This window comes from Lepidochelys kempii, chromosome 3 (assembly GCF_965140265.1).
Source record: "Lepidochelys kempii isolate rLepKem1 chromosome 3, rLepKem1.hap2, whole genome shotgun sequence".
NCBI classification, from domain to species: domain Eukaryota; kingdom Metazoa; phylum Chordata; order Testudines; family Cheloniidae; genus Lepidochelys; species Lepidochelys kempii.
The window spans coordinates 154,923,105-154,947,754 of NC_133258.1; the positions used below are offsets into that span (position 1 = coordinate 154,923,105).

A 24,650-nucleotide genomic window follows, 5' to 3' on the forward strand; every position below is an offset into this window, starting at 1 on the left:
GAGGGACTGCTCGGGCTAGCTTTGAACTTGGGACCTACAGTGGAAGTGAAAATCTCCTTATCCCATAGCCATCCAATCTACCATAAATCAAACCTTTAAAAGTACATTTTTGGTTTTGCCTTTTAAAGTCTCCAGATTTGTGCAGCCTTCCCTACACTCTCTAACTAAGAGGACAGAAGCTTCACTTGATTATTTCACCATCTCGGCCTCAGGCTGGGATCTAGATAACATGACAGAACCAGGTGTGCCCTGAATTCCTATTGTAACAGCTCAGTGTGGTGTCTGATTGAATGCATTTTCCTGTCTGGGAGACTGTAAACAAGCCCAAGCAGCGGGGGAGACATCTAAGCAACAAACCCTGCCTAGAGGCTAGAAAAAGCTGTAGCTCAGCTCGTGATGCACAATAGCAATAGAGATGTGTAATAAAAGCTATTACTACCACAGTGCATAACTGTCCTCCTCCTCAAATATGTCATTATGAATTGCTGAATGTCCTGCACTCTAGATGTGCTGCATTCTCAACTAATATTGTTTAATGCTTGGTATATGTAGAAAAGCGATGGCACCCATTTATTGCCATTCCAAGGAAAGCTTTCAGGATAGAGCCATTCTAAACACGTTACCCTGATTCTTGGGATTTACACACAGCAGGCTCTCGTTAGCATTACACAGATTAGTGAGGGCTATATGCACTGCGCAGAGGGAAAAAAAAACCTGGATTGAAAAGGTAATATCCACATACACATTGCATGTTTCTGAAGTCCTTAGCTAGGCATAACTCACATTGTCTTCAATGAGAGTTCTGCTTGATTAAGGAGAACAGGAGTTTTATGAGGGTTGGTGAAACCTACTGTATTTGATAGCATTAGAGACAGGCAAACCTCAAAAGGTTCAAACGACAGTGGGTATGTCTACATCACAACGTAAACTTGAGCTTAACCTCGGGCTCAAACCTAGCCCCCCTTGTTTCTACACTGAAATTGTGCTAACTCAGGGCTTGGTCCCAGTGTCTCAGGACGTGCAGGGTTCAAGCACGAGTCAAGCCAGAACCCAGGGTTCAAGCCCTATTGCTTTACAGTGTAGACACACCCCACTTGACTCATGTCCCGGGAGTCCACCAGAAGTATCCCACAATTTCATGGACTGACTTCCTTAGTTCTCTCTATCCCAACAATCTCCACTTGACAACTGAAAACAGAAGCCACCGCCCTTGGCATGGGTGGGGGGTATCGTAGGCCAGGGGAGGCCAAGTCTTCCCAAACAGCAAGGTGTGGCCCCGCCTATGCACCACCCTGAGTCCGCCTCCTGCATCTTGCTCTTTCCCTGTAGCCCTAGCCCAGACTGCTCCTCTTCCCATCTTTGCTAAGATTCTCCCCCGAAGAGGGTTGGGGCGAGAGTGGGCCATCTGGCTGGCCCGGGGCTGCCCAGTGCTCTGACTAGCCAGCCCGGGCGGGATGGCCTGGAACTCGGGGCAGCAGGGGTGGGGCTCTTCTGGCTATGAGTGGGGAGAGGAGGGCAAGGCCAGGGGCTAGCCTCCCCACAGGGGGGGTTCATGCACCACCTATGTCCCTTGGCGTACAGCAGCAACTCAGTGAGTCAGCATTAATCCACTGTCTTCTGATCAGCGAGCTGCAAGCACACCACTGGAGAACCTCCTGGGTTTGCAGTGGAGACCAGACTGAACAAGCCTTTTACAAAGCGTGCTGCTTCATGGTCTTGGGCACACAGCCAGATTTTGGTGAATCTCTGGTGCAAGGCCAATAAAACTGTGGCCTTCAGCAAAAGCACCAGGAATGATCATGTGTACCAGCAGATAGCTAAGAAGCTGGCAGTTTTTCCAGACTGGTGATCAGTGCAGGGAGTGTATTAAGAAGCTGAAAAGCGAGTACCAGACAACCAGGGACAAGAACCGCACCTCGGGCAATTCGCGATCATCATGCCCATTTTATGAGGAGTTGACCAGGTCCTAGGCACTGCACCCAACCATTCATGACGACCTAGTCAGTCTGGATGGTGCTGGGCTAGCCCCTGAATCCAGGCAGGAGACTGATGGGAGCCAGCAGCAGGCTCCAGTGAGGAATATGAAGTGACTCTGTTTATGAAACCAGTCCCAGAGTAGGCTGTGGATCAGGACCAATAGTAAATTCTAGGTCCCTACTTGGAAGAGCTGTTTGACGCATCTCATCCTGAAGAACACTCTGCTAGTGAGCCTGCAGCAAACCCAGTGGAGACAGAAGCTGCTTCAGAGCCCGGTAACTTTCTGACTCCAATATAGTTTATTACTACAGTAATGTGAGAGATTTCTGCTCTAAGAAGCACTGCAATAGTTATGAGAAGCCCTGGCTACCAGCATGTATCTGCTAAAGGTGGATTATATCACACCACCTTAGCACCCTCTTCCCCCACCTCCCCTCTACCATATAGAGTTCAAAATGGCACCTGGGAATTTGAAACATTAAAAAACAGCGTTAAAGAGTATTTTCACTGCAGAGTCACAGATGTTTGCTAGGGTCATTCATGTTTTCCTTGCAGTAGTAAGGGCTTGAAATTGGCAGCTTTGTAATCAGTCCACAGTCTGTGGAGCAGCCTGGAAACAGTGAATTCAGTGTGTGCATTTGGGAAACCGTTTTCTACTTCCTAATCTAGTCCATTTCAGTTAGAGGTAGTCCATGAAGTCTGCAGGTCACAAAATCACTTCTCCCAAGTGTGAGTGGGGTGTCTGTTTTTGTCCAGAACTGTGCTGGGTGTGAAGAGGAGGCAAGCTATAGAGTTTGGAGTGTTTGCATGCAGCAATAACAAGCTAGGCATGTGGAAGCTAACAGAGCATCCTGTTAATTCCCTCATGGATTCTGACACAATCGTGGTTGCGGATAGCTGCAAACTTTTCCTGAAGCTGGAACTCCAGATCGTCAGCCACACTGTAGGGAAGGGCATATTTTCCAGGCCCTCCTCTATAGCTGACTAGCCCACTCCACCCATACAGGAATTACTGGTGAAATCTTATATCACGTGCTATGCACAAGGTCAGACTAGATGATCATTATTGTCCCTTCTGGCCCTCAATAAAATTTATGAATCTTTACTGGCTATGGAAGGAAGTTTCAGATCTGGGTCAAAGAAGCCTCTAAATGTGATAACACTTAAAGCATCCAATAGATCTTTAACACTGTCGCCTACATATTTTTTCCCCGTTACTACTTGGTCTGCCAAGTTCCATCAGAAATGAAGTGCAAAAAGGGACTATCCATTTCACCACAATAAAGAAAAAAAAGATTTTCTTGTAATGCCAAATGGCTTTTTTGGTGGAGATCGGAATTCTGTCAGATGCAACCCTTTCAATGTAAAGAGGGGGAGAAAGGTTTGTAACTTAGCAAAGGTTTATGCAAGACAGGAGAAGGCAGGGCACTTTTACAGAGAGCATTGCATGGCAACATGCCAACTCACCATTTCTTCTCTGGGTAGCTTCTGTTGAGTCATATCCATCACCAATGCACAGATAAATCAGCTGGTTTTCCTCACAGAATTTCAGTTGGATAGCATATGGGGCCCAGTAGAATTACCTATGCTTTGCAGTCATTTGGTCACTCTGACTGAAACCTGAAATACACATTTCTAGTCCTGATGCTAGGAACACTCATTCCCCCACAGACATAAATGCACATTCCTCCACCCACACACAGAGTGGAGTTTGAGTCACCAGAGCCTGAAATGGGACTTGAGCCCTATAACAAACTTTCCCTATTCTTTTATTTAGCAACACAGGAATGTTAATTTAAAAGAATGTCTTTCCCTTATCTCCAACTCCTCTCCTGCTTCTCCTAGAACAGCTGCTTTTCAAACTTCAGAGTGACTCCCTCTTCAGGTATGAGGGCTACATTGTGAATGGGGGAGAGTTTTGATCAGTCACAGGGGTGATGTTACCCTTGGGAGTTGTTTCCCCCACCCCAGGGTTTTCAGGTGTGTAACTGCAGTCCATACATCATAATCCATAGCACACGTAACTGGGTTAGCTCATCTGGCATCAGAGAATCTTCAGCCTTTGATTTGCTATTCCCTCACCCGTGGAACCACGCATAGACAGCACTCTGAGATGAAGGATGCTCTTGAACCAAAACCCCAACACCTCCTGCACCAGAAAAGTACAGATCTAAACTACTGGGGGTAAATTCTTTGCTTTCGTAAAACAAAGTTGTGCCAATTTATGCCAGAAGAGAATCTGGCCTTTCATCTCTGTCTTGCATCATAGCAGCCACATTACCTAACTGGCTGTATTACATCAGGGGGCCAGTGGCTGCCTTTACAGCAATTTCCAATCCTTGTGTATGAATTTGTCAGAGAAGACATAGGATGATCCACTCCCTGAAATCTTAATTTGTTCTACTTCTTTCACTCCCCCATCATGATCCCTGTGATGACCACAAATGCAGAGCTTCAGCCCCCCCCCGCCACAATACTATCAAAATAGAGAGAACAAAAGACATAAACCAGCTTGATTAGATGCCTCCAGGTTCCCTGTAATCACAGGAAGTTGGTCTTGTAGGATCCCTCTGGCTCAAGTGATCCTAACATGATCACAGGATGACTGGGGGAGAAACCAAGTTTCCTGCCCATATTCAGTAGGGGAAATTCCTTTACAAGCACACTGTTGCCAATCTGTTACATCTATACATATGACCCCAAACCACCATGGTTTGGCATCTGATTCCATTTTGATTCTTTGAGGGGGTGGGGTGGGTCTCTTTTCCCCGAAAGACTGTTTGATTAAAAATCAAACACCAACATTTCTTTTCTCCAGGGGTCCCTAATTCTACTTACTCTACAAAGACTAGTTGGCTGTATGCAGAAGAACCACCATGACATTTTCTTTGGCCATTAATAAGTAAAGAGGTGTTAACAGACAGCAGGCTTTAGGGCTCATTTTGAAAAAAGCAAAGAGCAAAACAAAACACAAAAGAAAAACAAGAAAAGGCAAAATGAGTATCTTCAAAACCAAAAGAAACGGTAGAAAATCACAAGACCTTGAACTTCATAAAGAGAGACACCATCAGTTAATAATTTGGCTTGACCCTTTCTGACAGTTCTTTTGTGTATGTGGCAGCAATGCCCAGGGAAAACATAAAACAAAAACCCCAACAACCTACAACAATGATTCATTTTTTTCCATGCTTGAAAACATTGATGAAAATGTTTAAGTTGTCAGGACTAAATGACAACCTTAATGATGAAAAAGATTTGGTACTTTGTGTGTTGGTCTGATAAACCGATGTAATTGATGTGTAAAATGTTTGATCGTTTTTTGTTCTGCAAAAGAACCTTATGCCAACAATAGGCATTGCCCCATATGGTCAGGGCAGCTCTGCAACAGCAGAGAATTTAATAATAGAACTGAATGGGCTAGTACTCATGAGCTAAGCAGTGAGTCAGTACTTAGATTGGAGAACCCAGTTGTGATGGGGTATACAAAGCCTACATTTGGCCTGAAGGGGCTAAAAGGCAATAGGGGGTTCAGGTAGCCTCCTGAACATGCTTTAACTGGAGGAGTGGGTTAAAAGGCACCGAGAAGCCCAGGCACAGGGGGCGGACAGGTAGCAGGAGAGAGAAATCCTTCTTCAGGAAGCCAGACAGCAGGCTGAGTCTCGAAGAGAACCACAGAGTGGGTAAGGCCCACAGGCAGTACCTTCTCCAACCATTGCCCGCTTTGAGAACCAGCAAATCCTTGGTCCTTTTGACTCTTTAAGTGACTGACTGGACTTCAGGGGCCATGCCCCAAACTGAAGGGTCATATAAGTAGGCAGTAGCCCAGAGCAGCAATCAGACTCGCTGCTTGGAGGACCCTTCCAGTGTTGGTTCCCACCTGGCCCTGGACTGGGACCTGGTGGAGAGGGAAGGCATCATTCCCCATACCACAACCCTTTTGGGGGTCAAGGCCAAGCTACAGGTGAAAGGCCAAAGATTCCCAGCTTACAGTCAGGGACAGGCACATCTAGTGCTCTTTTAGAGAGGGCAAAGAGCTGGAAGTCAATTGCGCTAACCACTAGGTTTTTCGGAAGGCCGGGCAGCCTATCACACCAATGGAAACCTAGGTACTGGAGGAAGTGACTCTAGAGGTGGCACTCTTCTCACACCCTAGAATGAAGGGTCACAGTATTATTGAGGATGCTGTCTTTCAGAGGAGAATACCTGTGTTATGTTGTTGTGGTCAAACCCAAAATTGTCTATTATTCCCTCCCCAAGAGCTGGAAATGGGAACTCAGACATCTTGGCTAAAGTCTAAGGTAGTTAATTATATTCTGCTCATGTTTTACTCTCATGGTATTTTCAGCTGGTCATAGTGGGCCAAATTCTCCGCCTGCATAACCCCATTGACTATAGATGTCGACATTTCAATGGTGGGTGAAATGAGCCATATATGGTGTATGCATTTCATGTCACTGGGAGAGGGGCATTGGCTGCTTGGCCCGCTGACCCACCATGGTGTGGGATCTGGCAGCTAGAGGCACAACCCACCCCCTAGCCAGTTAGTGTGTGCATGCTGTGGCTGGCCAGAGTCGCTAGCCAGAGGTGCATCCTCCTTGCCAGAGAAACAATAAACATAGAATCATAGAATCATAGAATATCAGGGTTGGAAGGGACCCCAGAAGGTCATCTAGTCCAACCCCCTGCTCAAAGCAGGACCAATTCCCATGTTCCCATAGGTCTGTCCTATTCCAGAAGGATGGTTCTTGGATCGGAATAACAGTCGGTACAGCTCTACTTCCCATACTACAATGCTCCTAACAGTACAGACAGGATTTCATGCACAGCAGATACAAGACATAAAACACATACATAGATGATCCATTTATTGGGCTGGGTAAGTAATGTAACATCCTGCTAGAAATGAAGTGAAATATAGTCAATGGTAAAAAGAATTCTAGTAGGCACCATTTATTGTTTTTAATTAAATATTAAAATACAATAAAAATCCCATTACATTTTTTTAAAGCTACACTTGAAGGTTTTTAGACAAAAGGGGGATTTTTTGAGATCTGTAAGTGAGAAATTTTTAGGTGCATTTTAATTTTAATGCAGTGTTTCAGAGAAGGGACTGGATGGCTCAGGAGACTGGTAATGTGAAACACAGCTTTATTTAGGTTGCCAGTTCAAATCTGCTTGAGGTCAGCAGTGATGCTACATACAATGTTATCATGAAGACCTGTTTGCTGTGAACCAGTGGGTATGTGAACAGTGCAGCTGGGTGTGAGCCTCCCAACCCGGGAAGACAGACTCAAGCTAGCATGCTAAAAATTGTGTGGATGTTGCAGTTTGGAGGGCAGCTCAGGCTCTCAAGCCCACCTGACCCCCTAGGTCAGAGCTCGGGTGGCTAGCCCAGGTCTCTGCTGGATCTATAATATCTATACACTGCTATTTTTAGGGCCCTAGCCTGAACTGAACTAGTGCAAGGCTGGTACGCTCACTAACAAATTCCACCTCACATGGTAAAAACTCTAGTGGTCATGTCAAAAGTTAACCATTTAAAAGCTGTTTGGTAGCCTATAAGAGCTATGTTGGTGATCCTAGTTCAGATGCCAGTTATCCATTGCATAAAACTTATGATACCATTGATTTGACTGGCACGCTTGCTAGCAGTAAAGAGGGTGGAATTCTCCATGGTCTCCCATGTTACTCCTAGGCTAGATATACAGTAGGATCACTTTGCCAGTGTAGGAATACCAGTATACTATACCGGCAAAGCATGCCAAGTGTGGACAGAGTTTATATGGGCAAAGTTTCACTTTTGCCGGCATAACTTAGTCTAGTTCTCCAGAAGAGAAGTGAGCTATACTGGCAAACGTGCAGTTTCATCACTATATCTGCAACTACACTAGAGACTTCGACCAACACAGCTATATTGGTCAGGGATCACACCTCATCACACCCTGACTGACCTAGTTATGCCAGCAAAAGTCTGTAGTTCAACCTGGCCCTAGAGCTGGTCCCACCAAGTCAGGATTGAGGTACACAGAGGGCAGCACAGGAGAAGCTTCCCCAGGTTGCTGTCCTTGATGTACCTGTTTTGTGGAGAAACAGAAGAATTCAGTCTCCACGACTGTCAATCCAGCACCTTTCATTAGCACTGAATTCACTTTAAAAGGTTGAGAAGAGTCAGTGTGAAGTAGATACAATGCATGAGGTCACATATTTATCTAGGACTTGTCTTACTACAGTAACAACTAAAAAAAAGACCATGTATGGCAAAGCCCATTATATAGATGTCTCTGGAACAGTACAACCATTGATGAAATATGCAGGAGTGCAGAAATTGTCATCAAAGGCTATGACTATACTGTGAGCTAAGGGTGTGATTCCCCATCTCACATACACATTCTTGCACTGGCTCTCATTGAGCTAGCACAAGTATAAATAGCAGCACAGACACAGCAGCCTAGGTAGGAGCAAGGGAGGCATGGCTAAGCTGTGCCGAGTACATAACCGCTGGTTTTCAAGTTGGTTTCTACTTGGCATGGCTCAGCTATGCCTCTGCTGCCTCTACCCGTGCTACCGTGACTACACTGCTATTTCTATTGTGTTCGCTCGAGGAGCGCCACTGCGAGTATGTGGACAGGAGCAGGGGAATCCCACCCTTAGGTTGTAGCATAGACATAGCCTTAGACTACAGACTGCCCAGGAATGGGGAGGAAGGATTGACTAGTGGTCAAAGCATAGGACTAGGAGTCAGGAAACGTAGGTTCTTTCCCAGACTCACTCTGTGACCTCAGACAGGTCACTTCCTCAGTTATAAAGTGGGGTTAATATGCACTTTTCACGCCTGTATAGCTATTTCCCACCCCCAGTTTTGTGATAGACTTTGAGATCCTTGGATGGCAGGTGCTATCAGAGAGCAGCTTTATGATTCTGTGGGCAACTGGTATAAAAACCAGAATTACCCTGTATTTCTAATCAGGATTTTGGGACTGCCAAAGTAGTGAGAGTGCCTGAGGAATCCATCTCAGGTTTTACATGAGACCTTGTGCATGCCAGTGAAGAGACACTTGCCCAAATAAATTTGTTAGTCTCTAAGGTGCCACAAGTACTCCTTGTTGTTTTTACTTTGAATGCGGATAGTCAATTCTAGGTAGACATCTAGATGTGTCCTACAAGACTGTTGTTTCTCTGCCTATTAGCCTTCATGTGTTCATTCAAAGCTCCTGTGATTTGGGAAGCAACATCTAGCTCCCATTTTCCAGAATGGAGGTGAAAGGATGTAAACTGGGGGTCAGAATTTACTCACTGCACATATCTCCCTCGTCCTCTCCCTCTGCGCAGTCCCTGATGAAATCACATGCCTGTCCCAGTTTGATTACTGTTCCATTCCAGCAGTTGAAGGAACCCTGTAGGGCCATTTTGGAGCCAGAAGGAGATCCTAGAGAGAAGTAAAATTAGTCAATTAAGATTGCTGCACCCTCTTTTCCAGAGTACCCTCTTTTCCATATCCCTACTGCAGTGTCTGCTGGGATCCCAACCACATGGCCACAGAATCATGAAAGTTAGAGATGCAGAAGACTTAATGGATTACCCACTCCACCCCTCTGCAAATACAAGAACGTTCCCAGCAGTGCATATCATCATGACAGAGGATTAGCAGTTCTGCCCTTTCTTACCTTCTCAGTCTTGGTCACCATAGTGTGTTCATTATGTTAGAGCAGCTTCTCATTTGTCCTTATGCCCAACAGTCCGTGTTAAGTACTAGATAGGTACAGTTCTCAAGGCATTTTCAGTGTTTTTATGTGGGGCGGCAGAGCTGATACTTTAGAAAAACGGTTGAATTCCTACTGTCTGTGTTGCTGTACTTCTGAAGAACGTGGTATGTCAAACAATACATGTCATGGATTTTTAATTGTGTGAAAATTTCCTGCTAGCCTGACAGCCCTGAAGATTGAGGTGCTTTCTCTGAAGCTCAGGAACAGCAAAGGGTTGCAAACAGTGCGAGCTTCTTCTACACCATCCTGCCAGTATGCCTAACCTATGACATGGAGGCATCATACTTCTAGGAGTTAGAAGATAATTTAGCATCTGTTGTCCTGATCAATCCTTGCCTCTCTCTTCCCTCCCCCCGACAGCAGAGAGTACCAACAAGGAGGCCAGCTGTGATGTGAACCACCATTTACTGGGATGTGAAAATCATCAGCTCATTTCATATAGGCTAAACAGTGTTTAGCCTATATGAACTAAAGCTTTTTAGTTAGTGCTGAGCTAAGCTGCAAGATTTTATAGCCTAATGATAATTCCCCTTCTGACATCTAGACAATGTATGTTCTGATGTGGGCAACTTGGCCACCACAAGGTAGAACTGATAGTAATGGTGGAACTGGAGTTGCGCATTAACGTACATTCCTTGTTTAAGACTTTAGTTACCATATACCCTACATCCTAGTCAGCAAGCATGTCAAATTATTCTAAAGAAACATATCTCAATCTTCTAGCCTGCTTTAAGTACCCTTACTTTACTGTATCAGTTATAACACCTTGCAAGCAGAAGGGCTCAAAGAGAAGGCCAGACTGTGGGTCAAATTTTGCTCTCATTTATACTAGTGAGTACCTCCAAAATATTACTAGTAAATCCAGAACTACACCTGCAGTTACATTCTATTAACTTCCATGGAAATAATCCTGATTTACACAGGTGGGTGAGAGCAGAACTTGGCCTGCTGTCTATTGGATTCACTTCACTCATTGCTGCAAAGCAGGAACATAGCATGGATGGGCCTGGGGCAACGGACTGGGAGTCAGAAGACCAGGGTGCCATTCCTGTATCTGTTGCTAATTTGCTTTGTGACTTTAAGAAAGTCATTTCCCATCTCTGTGCTTCAGTTTCACCATCTGTAAAATGAGGGTATACTGACCTCCTTTGTAAAGTGCTTTGAGATCTAGAGATGAAATCAGAAAGGCTAAGGCACAAAATGAGTTACAGCTAGCAAGGGACATAACAGGCAAGAAGAGGAGGTTTGTTAAATACATTAGGACGAAGAGAAAGATGAAGGAAACTGTAGGTTCTCTACTCAGAGGGGAAGGAGAGCTAATAAGTGATGACAAATAAAAAAGGCTGATGTGGCCAATGCCTATTGTGCTTCCGTCCTCACTAAAAAGATGAATGGTGACCAGAAACTCAACACAATTAATATTAACAACAAGGGCGAATGAACGTAAGCAAAAATAGGGAAGAATAGGCTAAAGAATATTTAGATAAGTTACACATATTCAAGTCAGTATGGCCTGGTGACATGCAGCCTTGGGTACTTACGAAACTAGCTGAAGCAATCTCAGAACTGCTAGCAATTATCTGTGAGAACTCATGGAGCATGGGAGAGGTTGCAGAGGACTGGGAAAGAGCAAACATATCACCTATCTTTAAAAAGGGGAATGAAGAGGGCTAGGGAATTATAGACCAGTCAGCCTAACTTTGATATGTGGAAAAATACTGGATTAAATTATTAAACACTGAATGTGTAAGAATGTAGAGGATAATAGGGTTATAAGGAATAGCCAGCACAGATGTGTCAAGAACAAATCATGTCAAACCAACTTAATTTCCTTACTGGCCTAGTGGATTGGGAAGCAGTAGATGTGATATCTTGATTTAAGTAAAGCTTTTGCACAGTCCCACATGACATTCTCATGAGTCACCTAGGGAAATATATTGTAGATGGAATTACTATAAAATGGTTGCACAACTGGTTGAAAAACTATATTCAAAGAGTAGTTATCAGTGCAATGGCTTGTTGTCAAACTGGTAGGGCATACCTAGTGGGGTCTTGAATAGGACAATCCTGGGTCTAATGCAATTCACTATTTTCATTAATGGCTTGGATAATGGAGTGGAGAGTATGCTTATAAAATTTGCAGATGACACCAAGCTGGGGGTTGGGGGTTTGCAAGCACTGTGGAGGACAGGATCAGAATTCAAAACAACTTTGACAAATTAGGGAATTGGTCAGAAATCAACAAGATGAAAGTCAATAAAAACAAGTGCAAAGTACTTCACTTAGGAAAGAAAAATCAAATGCAAAACTACAAAATAGGAACAAACAGGCTAGGTGGTAGTACTGCTGAAAAGGACCTGGGGGTTATAGTGGATCACAAACTGACTGCGTGTCAACAATGTGATGCAGTTGCAAAAATGGCTAATATCATTCTGGCATGTTTTAACAGAAGTGCCATACATAAGACACAGGAGGTAACTGTCCCATGCTACTCGGCAATGTTGAGGCCTCAGTTGGAATACTGTGTCCAATTCTGGGCACAGCGTTTCAGGAAAGAAGTGAATAAACTGGGAAGAGCCCAGAGGAGAGCAAAAAATGTTAGGACAGATTTTCTAAATATCTTATGAGCAAAAATTCAGAAATGCTGGGCACGTTTAATTTTCAGAAAAAAAGATTGAGAGGTGACCTGATAATCGCCTTCAAATATGTTAAGAACTATTATAAAGAGAACCGTGATCAATTGTTCTCCATTTCCACTGAAAGGAGAACAAGTAGTAATGGGCTTAATCTGCACCAAGGAAGATTTAGGTTAGATATTAGGGAAAACTTTCTAACCATAAGGATAGTTAAGTTCTGGAACAGGTTTCCAAGGGAGGCTGTGGAATCTCCATCCTTGGAGACTTTTAAGAACAGGCTGGACAAATACCTGTCAGGGATAGTTGAGACCACTTGGTCCTGCTTCAGTGCAGGGGGCTGGACTTGATGACATCTCCAGGTCCCTTCCAGCCCTTCATTACTATGAAATAAGGTATATAAGAACAAAGGAGTATTATTCTGTATTGTAATGAAGCAGCTGTATGTACTGCTATGCTGTAAAACAACAGCTTTCAGAGGACTGAATAACTTCTTCTGCAACTACAAGGGGAACGGATGTTGGCAGGACATTTATTTACCAAAGTGAAAATCTGGCCAGGACACCAAGATCAATACCTCAACTGTTGCAAACGTGCAGTGAGTTCTTTAATGGACTAGAAGTGACCATAACCTATTGTGCCCCTATTAGTACAAGCTCAGAGGGGAAAAACAACCTACTGAGTTAGTTCTTGTAGCACTTGCATTTGGTTGTTGGTTTTTTGTTTTTGTTTTTTTGGTGCGGGGTTGGGAATTTCTACCCAAGAACTGTCTAACCTTAAGCTTCTTGGCATTTGAGAGCTGGCTACCTCATCTGGGTGTTCTGGCTAAAAACACAGTATGCTTATCATGGCTGTTTAACAAATCAATTTATTTCTCATTATTATACAGTATACAACACACACCACCTTGTCCTCCTGTGGCCCTTTTAAAAGAAGCTTCAGATACCATTTCTGTGCATCTTCTTTGGAATCTAAATCTGAAGCCCAGGTCTCCTACCTCCTAAAGAAATACAAGTCTGCAGTTTGTGCTCTCTATGAGTGAAACGTGCAACCCATTTTCCAACTTCAAATACTAGTAGCTCAAAACATACTGGTGCTTCTTTCTGTAAAGGGATACACCTAGACACTTGTATCATACATTTTTTACAAGGACCTCAAAGAGCTTTAAAAAAAAATGGTTACCTAGATGTACTTAGATTTTCAGAAAGCCTTTGACAAGGTCCCTCATGAAAGTCTCCTAAGCAAAGCAAGCAAAGCAAAGCAAAGCAAAGCAAGAGGGAAGGTCCTCTTATGGATTAGTAACTGGTTAAAAGATAGGAAATGAAGTGTAGGAATAAATGGTCAGTTTTCAGAAAGGAGAGAAGTAAATAATGGTGTTCCCAAGGGGTCTGTCCTGGGAATAATGCAGTTCAACATATTCATAAATGATCTGGAAAAGATGGCAAAGTTTACAGATTACCCAAAATTATTCAAGATAGTTATGTCCGAAGCTGACTGTGAAGAGTTACAAAGGGATCTCACAAAACTGAGTGATGAGACAAGAAAATGGCAGATGAAATTCAATGCTGATAAATGCAAAGTAATGCACACTGGAAAAAATAATCCCAACTATACAGGTAAAATGACGGGATCTAAATTAGCTATTACCACTCAAGAAAGATCTCATTGTGGATATTTCTCTGAAAACATCCACTCAATGTGCAGCCACAGTCAAAATAGCGAACGGTATGTTAGCATCCATTAAGAAATGGAAAGATAAGACATAAAATATCATAATGCCACATATAAATCCATGGTAGGCCCACACCTCGAATACTGCATGCAGTTCTGGTTGTCCTATCTCAAAAGATATTTTAGAATTGGAAAAAAGTACAGAAAAGGGCAACAAAACTGATTAGGGGTATAGAATCACTTCCATGCGAGGAGAGATTAAAAAGACTGACTTTTCAGCTTAGAAAAGATATGACTAAAGGGTGATATGATAGAGGTTTATAAAATCATGAATGGTGTGGACAAAGTGAATAGGGAAGTATTATTTACCCCTTCACATAACACAAGAGCCAGGGTCACCCAATGAAATTAATAGACAGCAGGTTTATTAACAAGCAAAAATAAGTACTTCTTCACACAACACAGTTAGCCTCTGGAACTTGTTGCCAGGGGATGTTGTGAAGACCAAAAGTGAAAGTGGGTTCCAAAAAGAATTAGATAAATTCATGGAGGATAGGTCCATCAATGGCTATTAACCAACATGGTCAGGGACGCAACCCCATGCTCTGGGTGTCGCTAAACCTCTGACTGCCAGAAACTCAGACTGGATGATAGAAGATGAATCATTCAGTAATTGCCCTGTTCTGTTCATTCCCTCTGAAGCATCTGTCACTGGCCACTGTCAAAAGACAGAATACAGGTTTAAATGCACCACTGGTCTGACCCAGCATAGCCATTCTTGGGTTTAATGAGAAGGGGTAGAATAAGCTGTTATATGTTAAAGTGGAACAGATCTCTGCTTGTACTGCACTGTCAGTCTTAGGTACGGAGAAAGGGGCAGCATATGTAATTCAATGTACAAGCATGTGATGTGGAAGGCTATGAATTTGAGAAGCTTCTATAAAACAAGGACTGTTCAAATGTTTGTGACTCCCTTACACTCCCAAGGAAAAGGCCTTATACTGTGTTGAAGTATCAATTAATTTCCTACCAATGTTATCGGCAGTTGTGCTATGTAGCCAACAATTACAGCTCAGTCACCAACAGTTCTTACATCTGACAGATGTTGTTATCTTCTGTGACATGGACTGGTGGGTCTCAGTCTAGTTCCTGGTGGATAAGTGCCCATCTGATTTACCGTCTCACTCTTGCAGTTGCTCTGCACATCAGGGTTGGGGCAGTGGTTACAGGAAGCTCACACTGCTGCTTTCTGTGCCTCTCCTATTCTGTGGATAAAGAGACTTCAGTCTCCAGGGCTCTCAATCCTGCACGAGGACTATATTCCTGTATAATGTCTCTAAACAAAAGCTAACTGTTGTAATGATTATATTGTTTCTGATTTTGACTTGACAAGGATTTGTAAACTTGTTAAAACTTCCTAAATAAATCACTAAAAAAACCAACCCAGCAGTGAAGATGTGGTAGCACAGGCTTTAGCATGGGCTGTACACGCCCACCCAGAATCCTATCAGACAGACATTGCTTGCCTGTGCCAGGGTCTACACCCATGCATCTTCACTGGTATTTTTAGCTGTGCTAGGTGGATTAAAGCTAACATGGGTATGCCTACCCGAGCTGCAATCTCACCTCTGATTGCAATATAGACACACTCTAAAAATGGCTGGACCTGGGCCATTTGCTTTTTGCTTCAGCTCTGCCTTCTTTACCCCTGCTCCTCCTGTCTCTGCACAACCTATCCTGCCTTCGAAAAGAGCTGTGTGGAAAGTAAGCCCTGATCCTGCCTGGGGAAAGTCCTATTCTAGTTAAACTACAGTATTAAACAATTACGTAAACTGGAGCTGTGCCCCCAAAAATGAAAAACCAGCTTGAAGCAGCCATGTATGAGTTTAGCAGGCTCGAACAACTCACCACAATTGTTACAGTGAGAGGTCACCTCGAAAGAGCCTACTCTCCAGAAGCACTATGATGGGCAGTTGCTTCCACAGCATAGGAGGGCTGGCTGCTTTCCCAAGAGGCTAACTCTCTCCTGCTACGTGGATTCCAGCCCCAGAGCTGGAATTTACTAGGCTCCTATCACAATGCAATGGCATTAACAGTGAATGGGGTTAGGAATAGAGTGATGCACATAACTGGCTTTTTTGGTTCGCTGGCTGGTCAAAAAATTTAAATGATCAGGGAAAAAAGTTAGTTTCAGGTCAACCCCAAACAAAGTTTTTCAGTGTTTCAATTGAATCCAAACGTTTTTTAAAAAGTAGTTTGGTGTAGAACAAAATGTTTTGTTTGACCCTGTAAATGGACATGCCTATTTTGGAGAACCTCTCTGGCCAGTTATGGCTCTACTGAAACTTACCTCAGTTTCCCCTTCTATAAGGTAACAATGATGTCACTTTAACAGCCCAGTCAAGGAGAAGCCAAAGTCTAATTAACTTAATTGCACCTCCATTTAATAAACCACTCTGAAAAGAGCACTTGAACTGTGGGTTAAGCTCTTACCTTGGAGCCCAGACAAAACTTAAATGTCCCAAAACCACAGTCTCTGAGTCTGGACAGATCAATCCTCAGGAGCTGGGGCCAGGATTCTCCCTTGCCAGTTGTGCAGCTTCTTCCCAGCCCACCCTGCTTGTCTTTACTGGCTTTCAGCTTCCTCTACCAGTGGCTCATTCAGCTGTAAGGTCCCAGGCTTCTCTGCTGCCTGGAGAGCTTTGCAGTCCCTCTCCCTCTCCTTGCAGCTTCCTTTGTTGGGTTTTTGTTTGTTTTTTTTTTTTTTTGGTAATAGGGAATCAGCCCTCTTTAGCCAGCTAATTAAGACCCACACCACCCTCTCAGGTGTGGTGGGCAGGGCTAATGGATTGGGGCAGGGCTGGCCAGCTGCAGCCCTCAGGCCCATAAGGGGCAGGCCACCCCTTTACAGACCTAAAATGAAACATTTCATTTCATTTCATTTTAAAAAACTTTTTACTCTATTTTTTAAGGAAATTGCAGAAATTTCAAAATGAATCATCATTCCAAATAGAAAAAACAAAAAGCTGTTTTTCAAAAATGTTGAAACTAAATTATTCAAAGATTTTTTTCTGATTAAAACCATTTGGTGAATTTGACACATTCTAAATGTTTTGGTTGACCTGAATCTGGATTTTTGGTGGAAAAAGTTTTGCCCAGCTCTAATTAGATTACCAAATATTGCAGCTAAACCCAGAGCCAGGCCTTTTGCAGGTTCTCCCTCTCTTTGAGTGGTTTTAAGATATCAGAAGCCGTCCACGGAGGGGTGAACTGGAGTCTCTCATTTCTTGGCAGAGTCCCTTGTTGGAGTCCCCTTTGATCTCTTTGACAGCTAAGTGGCCATAAGTTATGCAGCATGATAAGCCTGACTTTGCATACTGTAACTCTTCTGGGGAGCTAGCCTCTTGGATTCTGCCTTGGATCAAGGCTGGATGTTTTTCGGAAGATACACTTTAGTTCAACCACAGCTTGTGGGCCTGAAGCAATAATCAATTCAAGGAAGTCCTATGGCCTGTGTTATGCAGGGGGTCAAACTGGATGTTCACAATGGTCCCTTCTGGTCTTAAAATGTCTGAATCTATGAAAGTGGATAGATTTATAGAAGAATGCACCTGCTCTCCAGCGTCTCTGCTTCCTACTTACAACCAGAGACCCTCCCTCCCCTGTAATACCATGCATCACGGACCTGCCTTTCAAGAATGTCACATCCAAAGCAGGCCATTGTTGCAAATTCCCTATTACAATTCCTACCCACTTTTATATAACAAACATAAAATCAGAGACTGAACCCAAAGCCCCTTGGCAGAATGAGCCATTGTTTGCCTGACTCATCCACGCTTGCTAAACAACAAAGCTACATCATGTTCCTTGATACTACAGGGAGTTGAGAGTCGCTGGTGATTCAATTAGATGTGCGCTTGATACTTCTATTTATATTGCCTGCCAAAACTAAAAATTAATGAAGCATGTAGAAAAACAACCCCTACTTCTTGTCAAGCTCATTTTATGGTGCAAATAAATTCAGAAGGGGAAAACAAACAAATGCCAAACCTTTTTAATAAAGGGTCCCAGCTCCTAAACAGGGTGCTCTGTGTTATTGACAGCTCATAGTTTTTGATTGCCTTACAGCAATTCCGGCTTGCAGCACGCAAGCTATGCACTGCACTTGTATGTCTGTCAGAATCAAGACATTCCTACAGACCAGAACTGTACATACAGGAACAAGACAAGTGGGTGGAACTGGACAGCCCTGCGGGTCTATCAGCAAGGACTCCATTTCTACAGTGCATCTTCCTTTTTGCAACATGCTATCCCCTGCAGAATCTACAGTTTGGAAGTTCCTACAGACACAGCTTAGAGCCTTTCCCATGTCTGAATCGAACCCCATCAGATTTCACAGGCTACACTGGCAAGTTTCTGCACCACAAGTTATACCACTTTTATTAAAATGCTGGAATTAAACCGCTGTTGTGTGTCCACACTGTGCTCCTTGTGACGCTGGAGCGCATCCACATTAGCAGCTCTTGCAACGGCAAAGACAGCAGTGCATTGTGGTAGCTATCCATCCCACTGTGCAACTGGCTGCCGGGTGCTTTGGGAAAGGGTTTGCAATGCCTCCTGGGGCAGGCACAGCATCACAGGATGCAGGTTTCTCAATCCCAGTGTTCCATGGGCATCCTACTACATTACCAGCTGCTTTTCAACTGAAGGGGTGTGTGGGTGTGTGTGTGTGTGAGAGAGAGAGTATGGAGCCAGGGAGAGAGAGAGTGTGTTTTGGGGGACAGAGAGCGTGTCCGCATGCTGTCTTGTAAGTTCAGACAGAGACAGGAAGCAACCAGTCCTGAGGCAGGGGGAGGGGAAAACCCTGACAACACACACACACACACACACACACACACGTCTCTATGTTCAACAGCACGAGCATTCCACATTCATGGTTTGCTTTGTGTCCCGGAGCAGATCAGCACAGCACACAAAGGCTGACAGAAACGGTACTTCGAAAGCAGAGGGGCACATGTTTCCAGGGCAGCTGAGATCAAAACAATGAGCAGAGCAGTCACTTGAGGCATTATGGGACAGCTCCAGAGGCCAAAGGCAGCGCAGAAAGCAATCAAGTGTCTACACTGGCAATAGATTGCTGGAGCCTCGGCGCAAATAGCCTTATGACTCTCATCAAGGTGGATTTTTTTGCAGCACTGCACCTGAGGAGTTTCTGCGCACAAAGGGGCTTGGCAGTGTGTACAAGTCTGCAGTTTGAGCACAAAAAGCTGCTTTACTGCGCAGAAACTTGCCAGCGTAGACAAGCCCCAAGTGTTGGACTAGGTCAGTATGGAGATCTCTAGGGGAAAACCAAGGTGTTGCAGGAAGTGACTTTGGTGACTCAGTAGGTGGTTCTTCCTGTCAAGTAAATATTAAATCAATGTCCCAGGATGGTGTTATGGAGCATTGTGTTGCTATCTAACTAACACATAAGATGAAACACCAGGCCCTAAGCACTTGCAGCAGCATTAATATTATCTGTTCACATGAGATTTGAATTAGCTCAGATTTGCATTATGTGCAGATACCTGGGCTTGTAGCATAGGTCACAGAACAGAAATAGCATGATCACAGCGGGGTGAGTTATTAGACTCAGTTCAGTGGCACTGCATGAATTATTCCCTTCTGCTATTTGCATATTCAGTGTCTACACGCACAAGGGATGATTGGACGAAGGAGGAGAAGATTTAGGTACCTAGAAAAATATGTACCAAAAAGCATCCCTCCCAAAATTATACCTTAAATGATCTTTTTGTTTGTTTTTTTAAATGGAGGCATTTTTATTTATGTTAAGGGGGGTTAACTAACTTTTAATTAAAATGTCTATTTGATATTAAAAAAGACATTAATTTGGCTTTTCATTTTCCAGCCCCAGTCGCTTCATCCCAGGAGAGCCTTCGAGACAAGGATTGCTGAGTCTTGTGCAGACCCCGACTAACATACAAAAGATGACTGGGGGAAGAAAAATGAATGATATCAAATAGGCATCAAAGTAAAATTTGTGGGAGACATCCTTTATATTATACAGCAATGTTTGTGTAGCTGTTGGTATCCATAAATTATACTAGTCATTAAGCTGTACAACAGCCGGCTTGGTGCCTTATAAATTATTATTTAATCAGCAACATTAAAAAAATGGCACATTTCAAGGAAAGGAGAAAACAAACAATGGCTTGGGGGCCCTGCACAGACTTAGAACCTCACAGGTCCTGCTTCCAATCACTTCCTAATTTGGTAAATATTGGAATCCACTGCCAGGCTCTGGACATGAATGACATGATTTGAACTCATCCCTGATCATACAAATTTGACCTAATCTCTGTGAAGCTGGGCAAGTGAGAATTTCCTTGCCATCTTGGTCATGGGAGTAAAAAAGGAGATGCTGAAATGTATCCAGACATTTATGAAGATGCCCTGAAGTTTATATATCTACCATGGTGCTGCTGCAGGATAAATCCAAGGGCAGCAGAGTCATATAACATGTGGATGTAACACCAACAGAAACTCTTGAACCATCAGTTCCCATTGCTGCCAATCTCTTTTTGGACCAGCACATCCATATGCAGTAGGGAAAGGATTAAATGCAGAAGAGTCTGGATGAGTGCACAGAGTAATAACTATCAGCCAATGGGACCTGCAGATATTCAGTCCTTCTGAAAAGCAGGCCCTTACTTCTCTGCAAACATGAGTAAAGTGTGCAAGAACCCAAAGTGAAGGAACACACTGCTGAACTTTTATGGATGAGCAAGTGCTTGTGTAACGCCGACAAACCCCGGTTGTCGTCAGGCAGGATCGAACCTGGGGCCTCTGGAGCTTAGAGCATGAGCCTCTACTGCATGAGCTAAAAGCCAACTAAAAGCAGACTCATTAATTGCTCTCTCTTTAAGTGGTCTCAGTGCCACTAGATGGGACAGAATACTACACCCAGAAGGTGTGTGGGTTACATACTTCCCCTAGCTGAGGGAGCACGTCCCAAGCTTCAGAGACTTCCCAGTTGAAATCCCAGATGAGCTCCCACTTGTAACGCCAACAGATTCTGGTTGTCAGCAGGCAGGATCGAACCAGGGACCGCTAGAGCTTACTGCATGAGCCTCTACCGCATGAGCTAAAAGCCAGCCACTTGTCTTTTGGCTCATGCACTAAACTCCAGAGGTCCCCGGTTCAATCCCGCCCACTGACGCCCAGGGTCTGTCGGCGTTACACTTGCTAAGATACTCCTCAGCGGGAGCCCCATACTATCCATTTAAGGCAGTGGGAACATAACCATTGGTTTCAGTGGAAGCAGGAATGGGCCCAGCACTTGTTACTGCTTCCATTCTAAGAGGCAGGAGCACAGCTCTGTATCAACCCATTCCATTGTGCATTAATGTGTCCTGGGTAAAAGTTTTAAATTTTATTTGTACGTGTAAGTGGCTTCTGAAACTACCTACATGTGAAGCTTTCCTTGATTAGCTTTCCCCACACTCTTCCCAAATAAAAAGAGAGATTTGTATGATATTTAATTAACGTGTCTTCAAAAATATTTTAACAGGCTAGCTCTGCACTCTAATTTACTTCTCCTCAGCTAAGACATGCCACTTAAAAAGATTTCTGGATTTTGAAGCCCCTACTCTGGTAAGTAAAACTGAAGCCCTCCTTGATTCTCCTTGTGTCTTAGGAGAATTCATCACTGGCTTTTCAATTTCATTTGCTTCTTTCTTTGGCAGTTCAGAGATCTCTGAATCAGAGGTGTTTAAAAACAGAGCATATACGGATTTAATGTTGGCATTAGACATGGAGAGAGTGTGTACTGTCTAGTGCTTCGACTAAATATGGTGTCAGGACTCTTTTCTCTTATCCAGTTCTGCCACAGACTCATTGTCTACACTCACTGTCTACACTGTGTCACTCACTGTCTACAATGCAGCTGGGTGGTATGATTCCCAGCATGGGTAGACATTCATGCATGATTCTGCTTGAGCTATCACCTAAAAATAGCAGTTTGGCCATGATAACCGTGGCTCGAGCTAGCCATCTGAGCACATACCTAGGGGTTGAGCAGAACTGTACTCTGGCAGCCAGTCACCCGTGCTGCTGCAGCCAACACAGCTAAGTTTAGTACACTAGCTCAAGCAGAGCTAGCCTGTGTACCTGTACCTGAACTGGGTACTCTCAACTACTGTGTAGAAATACCTTGGGTGACTTTGGACCTGTCACTTTATCACTCTGGGCCTCCAATTCTCAACCTCTAAAAATTAAAGATAATTAGTAAAGTCTGGTGGCTGGAGACAGCACATTTGCAATGGCAGGCTCCAAATGCTGGGAAGCCCTAACTGAAGAGATCAGGAGGAGCCCTACTTAAACTATGGTCAAGGCAGAATACAAGACACACCTTGGTACAAACACCCAATGACAAGAGAGAAGAATGACCTGGCAATGTCTCAAAGAAAAGAAAAGGAAAGTGAGGAAAGTAATAGAGAGTGTAGAGGAAAGAATGGATTAGGGAAATAATTATAACCCCCCCCCCCCACACACACACACACACACTAAGCAATGTCATCAAATCAAATGGCAGAAAGTGGGATGGGAAAAGGGAAGGACGGGGGCAGGAGCTGTGATGAGAGGTATAGGAACAGGCCAGGGAATACATAGGTACAAGAGTCTATAACCACTAAAGAACACAACTCTCCAGAACTTGGAATTGAACCCATCATTGCTGAGTCTCAGCCTTCCTTTGCTGTATAGTAATTATCTGTGAAGACCACTGTTAGAGAGTGCATCTCCCTCATCCTCTAGTGGAAGGTCCACACAGAAGATAACTTCCTACTGCTACCAGTTGTTAAATTAGCTAAAGAAATAGAGGACTGTGCTGTGGATATGAAACTCCTAACCCCGCTGATGATCTATGATTCAATTTTTGTTCATGCAATTTTTAAGTTTTTAAAAAGACGAGGAAATTATACCCCAACCCCTCCCACACCATACAAACAAAACGCCCCACCCAAAACCAGGTTAAAAGATCATTAAATTTGCAAAGTCAAGCACTCAGAAGTTAAGAAATGCCAGAATTAAGGATGCCTGTGCAATCTTAATTTGACCCCTTTGAGCATATGTATTGTGACAGAGTTTTAAATTACACATTTTTTTCCCCACAGGACCCCTGCCTCATTCAGTGAACAGGCTGGACCTACTCTTGGGGTAGAACAAGGCTGTGCAGTAAAGGAGACTGTTGTCTGTAGAACTCCTGCCTTTTTTGTTGCAGAGTTGGAAGGTGTATAGTTAATGAGGCAGGGAACTGCAGGAAGAGAAAGGGCAATTTCATGGTGAAGGCAATTGATTGATACCCTGAAGAACTGGATTCTATCCCCTTCCTCTGCCAAAGAGTTCCTGTGTGCTACTGGGCAAGTCACCTAAGCCAAACTCTTCCCAGGTGATTACTAATTCTGTGTTCTTCATTTTCTGGGTGCCCAACTGGAGACCCCGGGGCTGATTTGCAGAAGTGCTGAGCACTCACAGCTGCAACTGAGATCAATGAGGGCTGGGCTTTGAACATATAAAGTGCTATACAAATGCTTTCAAAAAATCAGGCTTTCGGTCTCTAGAACTGGGCATACAAAATCTGACGATTTGGCATGAATTTGTGAGTCTCAGTTCAGAGTAAAATGGGGAAAGCAATACCATATCAACTCAGAGGGGTGTTGTGAAAAATCAATTCATTATTGTTTGTAAAGAATGAAGTAAGAAACTACAATGAGAGCACCATTAAAGTTCTTTAGATGAAGTTTTTCTGGATGTAATAACACGTAGCTTTCTTAAAATTATAATTAAATAAGGAACTATAACATATAAGTACCTATACTTTACACTTTTCCCTTTTTCAATTAGGAAATTTGGCTGACAGGCTAAATTTATCTTCATTGTTCTTGAGAAAACAAATAATTGAATCTAAAACCACTTCAGAGCATACTTTCCTTTTAATCTTGCACAAAAACTAAGTGGTTTTATTATTTTTCTTAGGGCTCCCCATAAAATACTTCATTTTCTTTTGTCATTTGCTTACTAATCACTGAACTCAAACACCACATTGGAGAATTAATAGTAATCAGCAGCAAACAACAGCAACTGCAACAGAGAGTTCTGCAAAGAAAGCAATGTCCCCCTCTAGCATGTATAACCATTTATTCACTGGCACCTACACAGTTTACAGCTGTGGAGAAATGAATGCTGCTCACACCCACACTCCTGGTGAAATATGGTGTGTGTAGATCTTTTAGAGGAAAGTGAAAGAACCCCATAACAAACAGTTTGGAATTATGGAATTCTAATTATGGAACAGGAAAAGAACGGAAATTATGGAAAAGAACAAACTGGAGTCTTGAATATGACCCACCTGGAACTGTGAACTTTGGTGTTCAGGTTCAAATGCCCAGATCACCTTCCTACAGATTGTTTCTCATTTCAGAGGGAAACAGTTGTCTGATTCCCTCTTCTCTGTAGGACCACTGGAACCCAATTAGCTAACACTAAACACCTTGAATGCCACCAGGCAACTCAGTGCTAACCAAAACAAATCACAGAGCTCCATATT

At 43.5% G+C, this 24,650-nt stretch overlaps 1 protein-coding gene across 1 annotated transcript in view; it reads right to left on the bottom strand.

The window, feature by feature from the left end:
• ALK (ALK receptor tyrosine kinase) overlaps positions 1-24,650 on the bottom strand; it is a 539,109-nt gene that overhangs the window by 119,672 nt on the left and 394,787 nt on the right. The window contains exon 6 of the mRNA XM_073336696.1: positions 9,272-9,403. Within this exon, the coding sequence (XP_073192797.1) occupies positions 9,272-9,403 (132 nt within the window). The remainder of the gene's footprint in view (positions 1-9,271; positions 9,404-24,650) is intronic.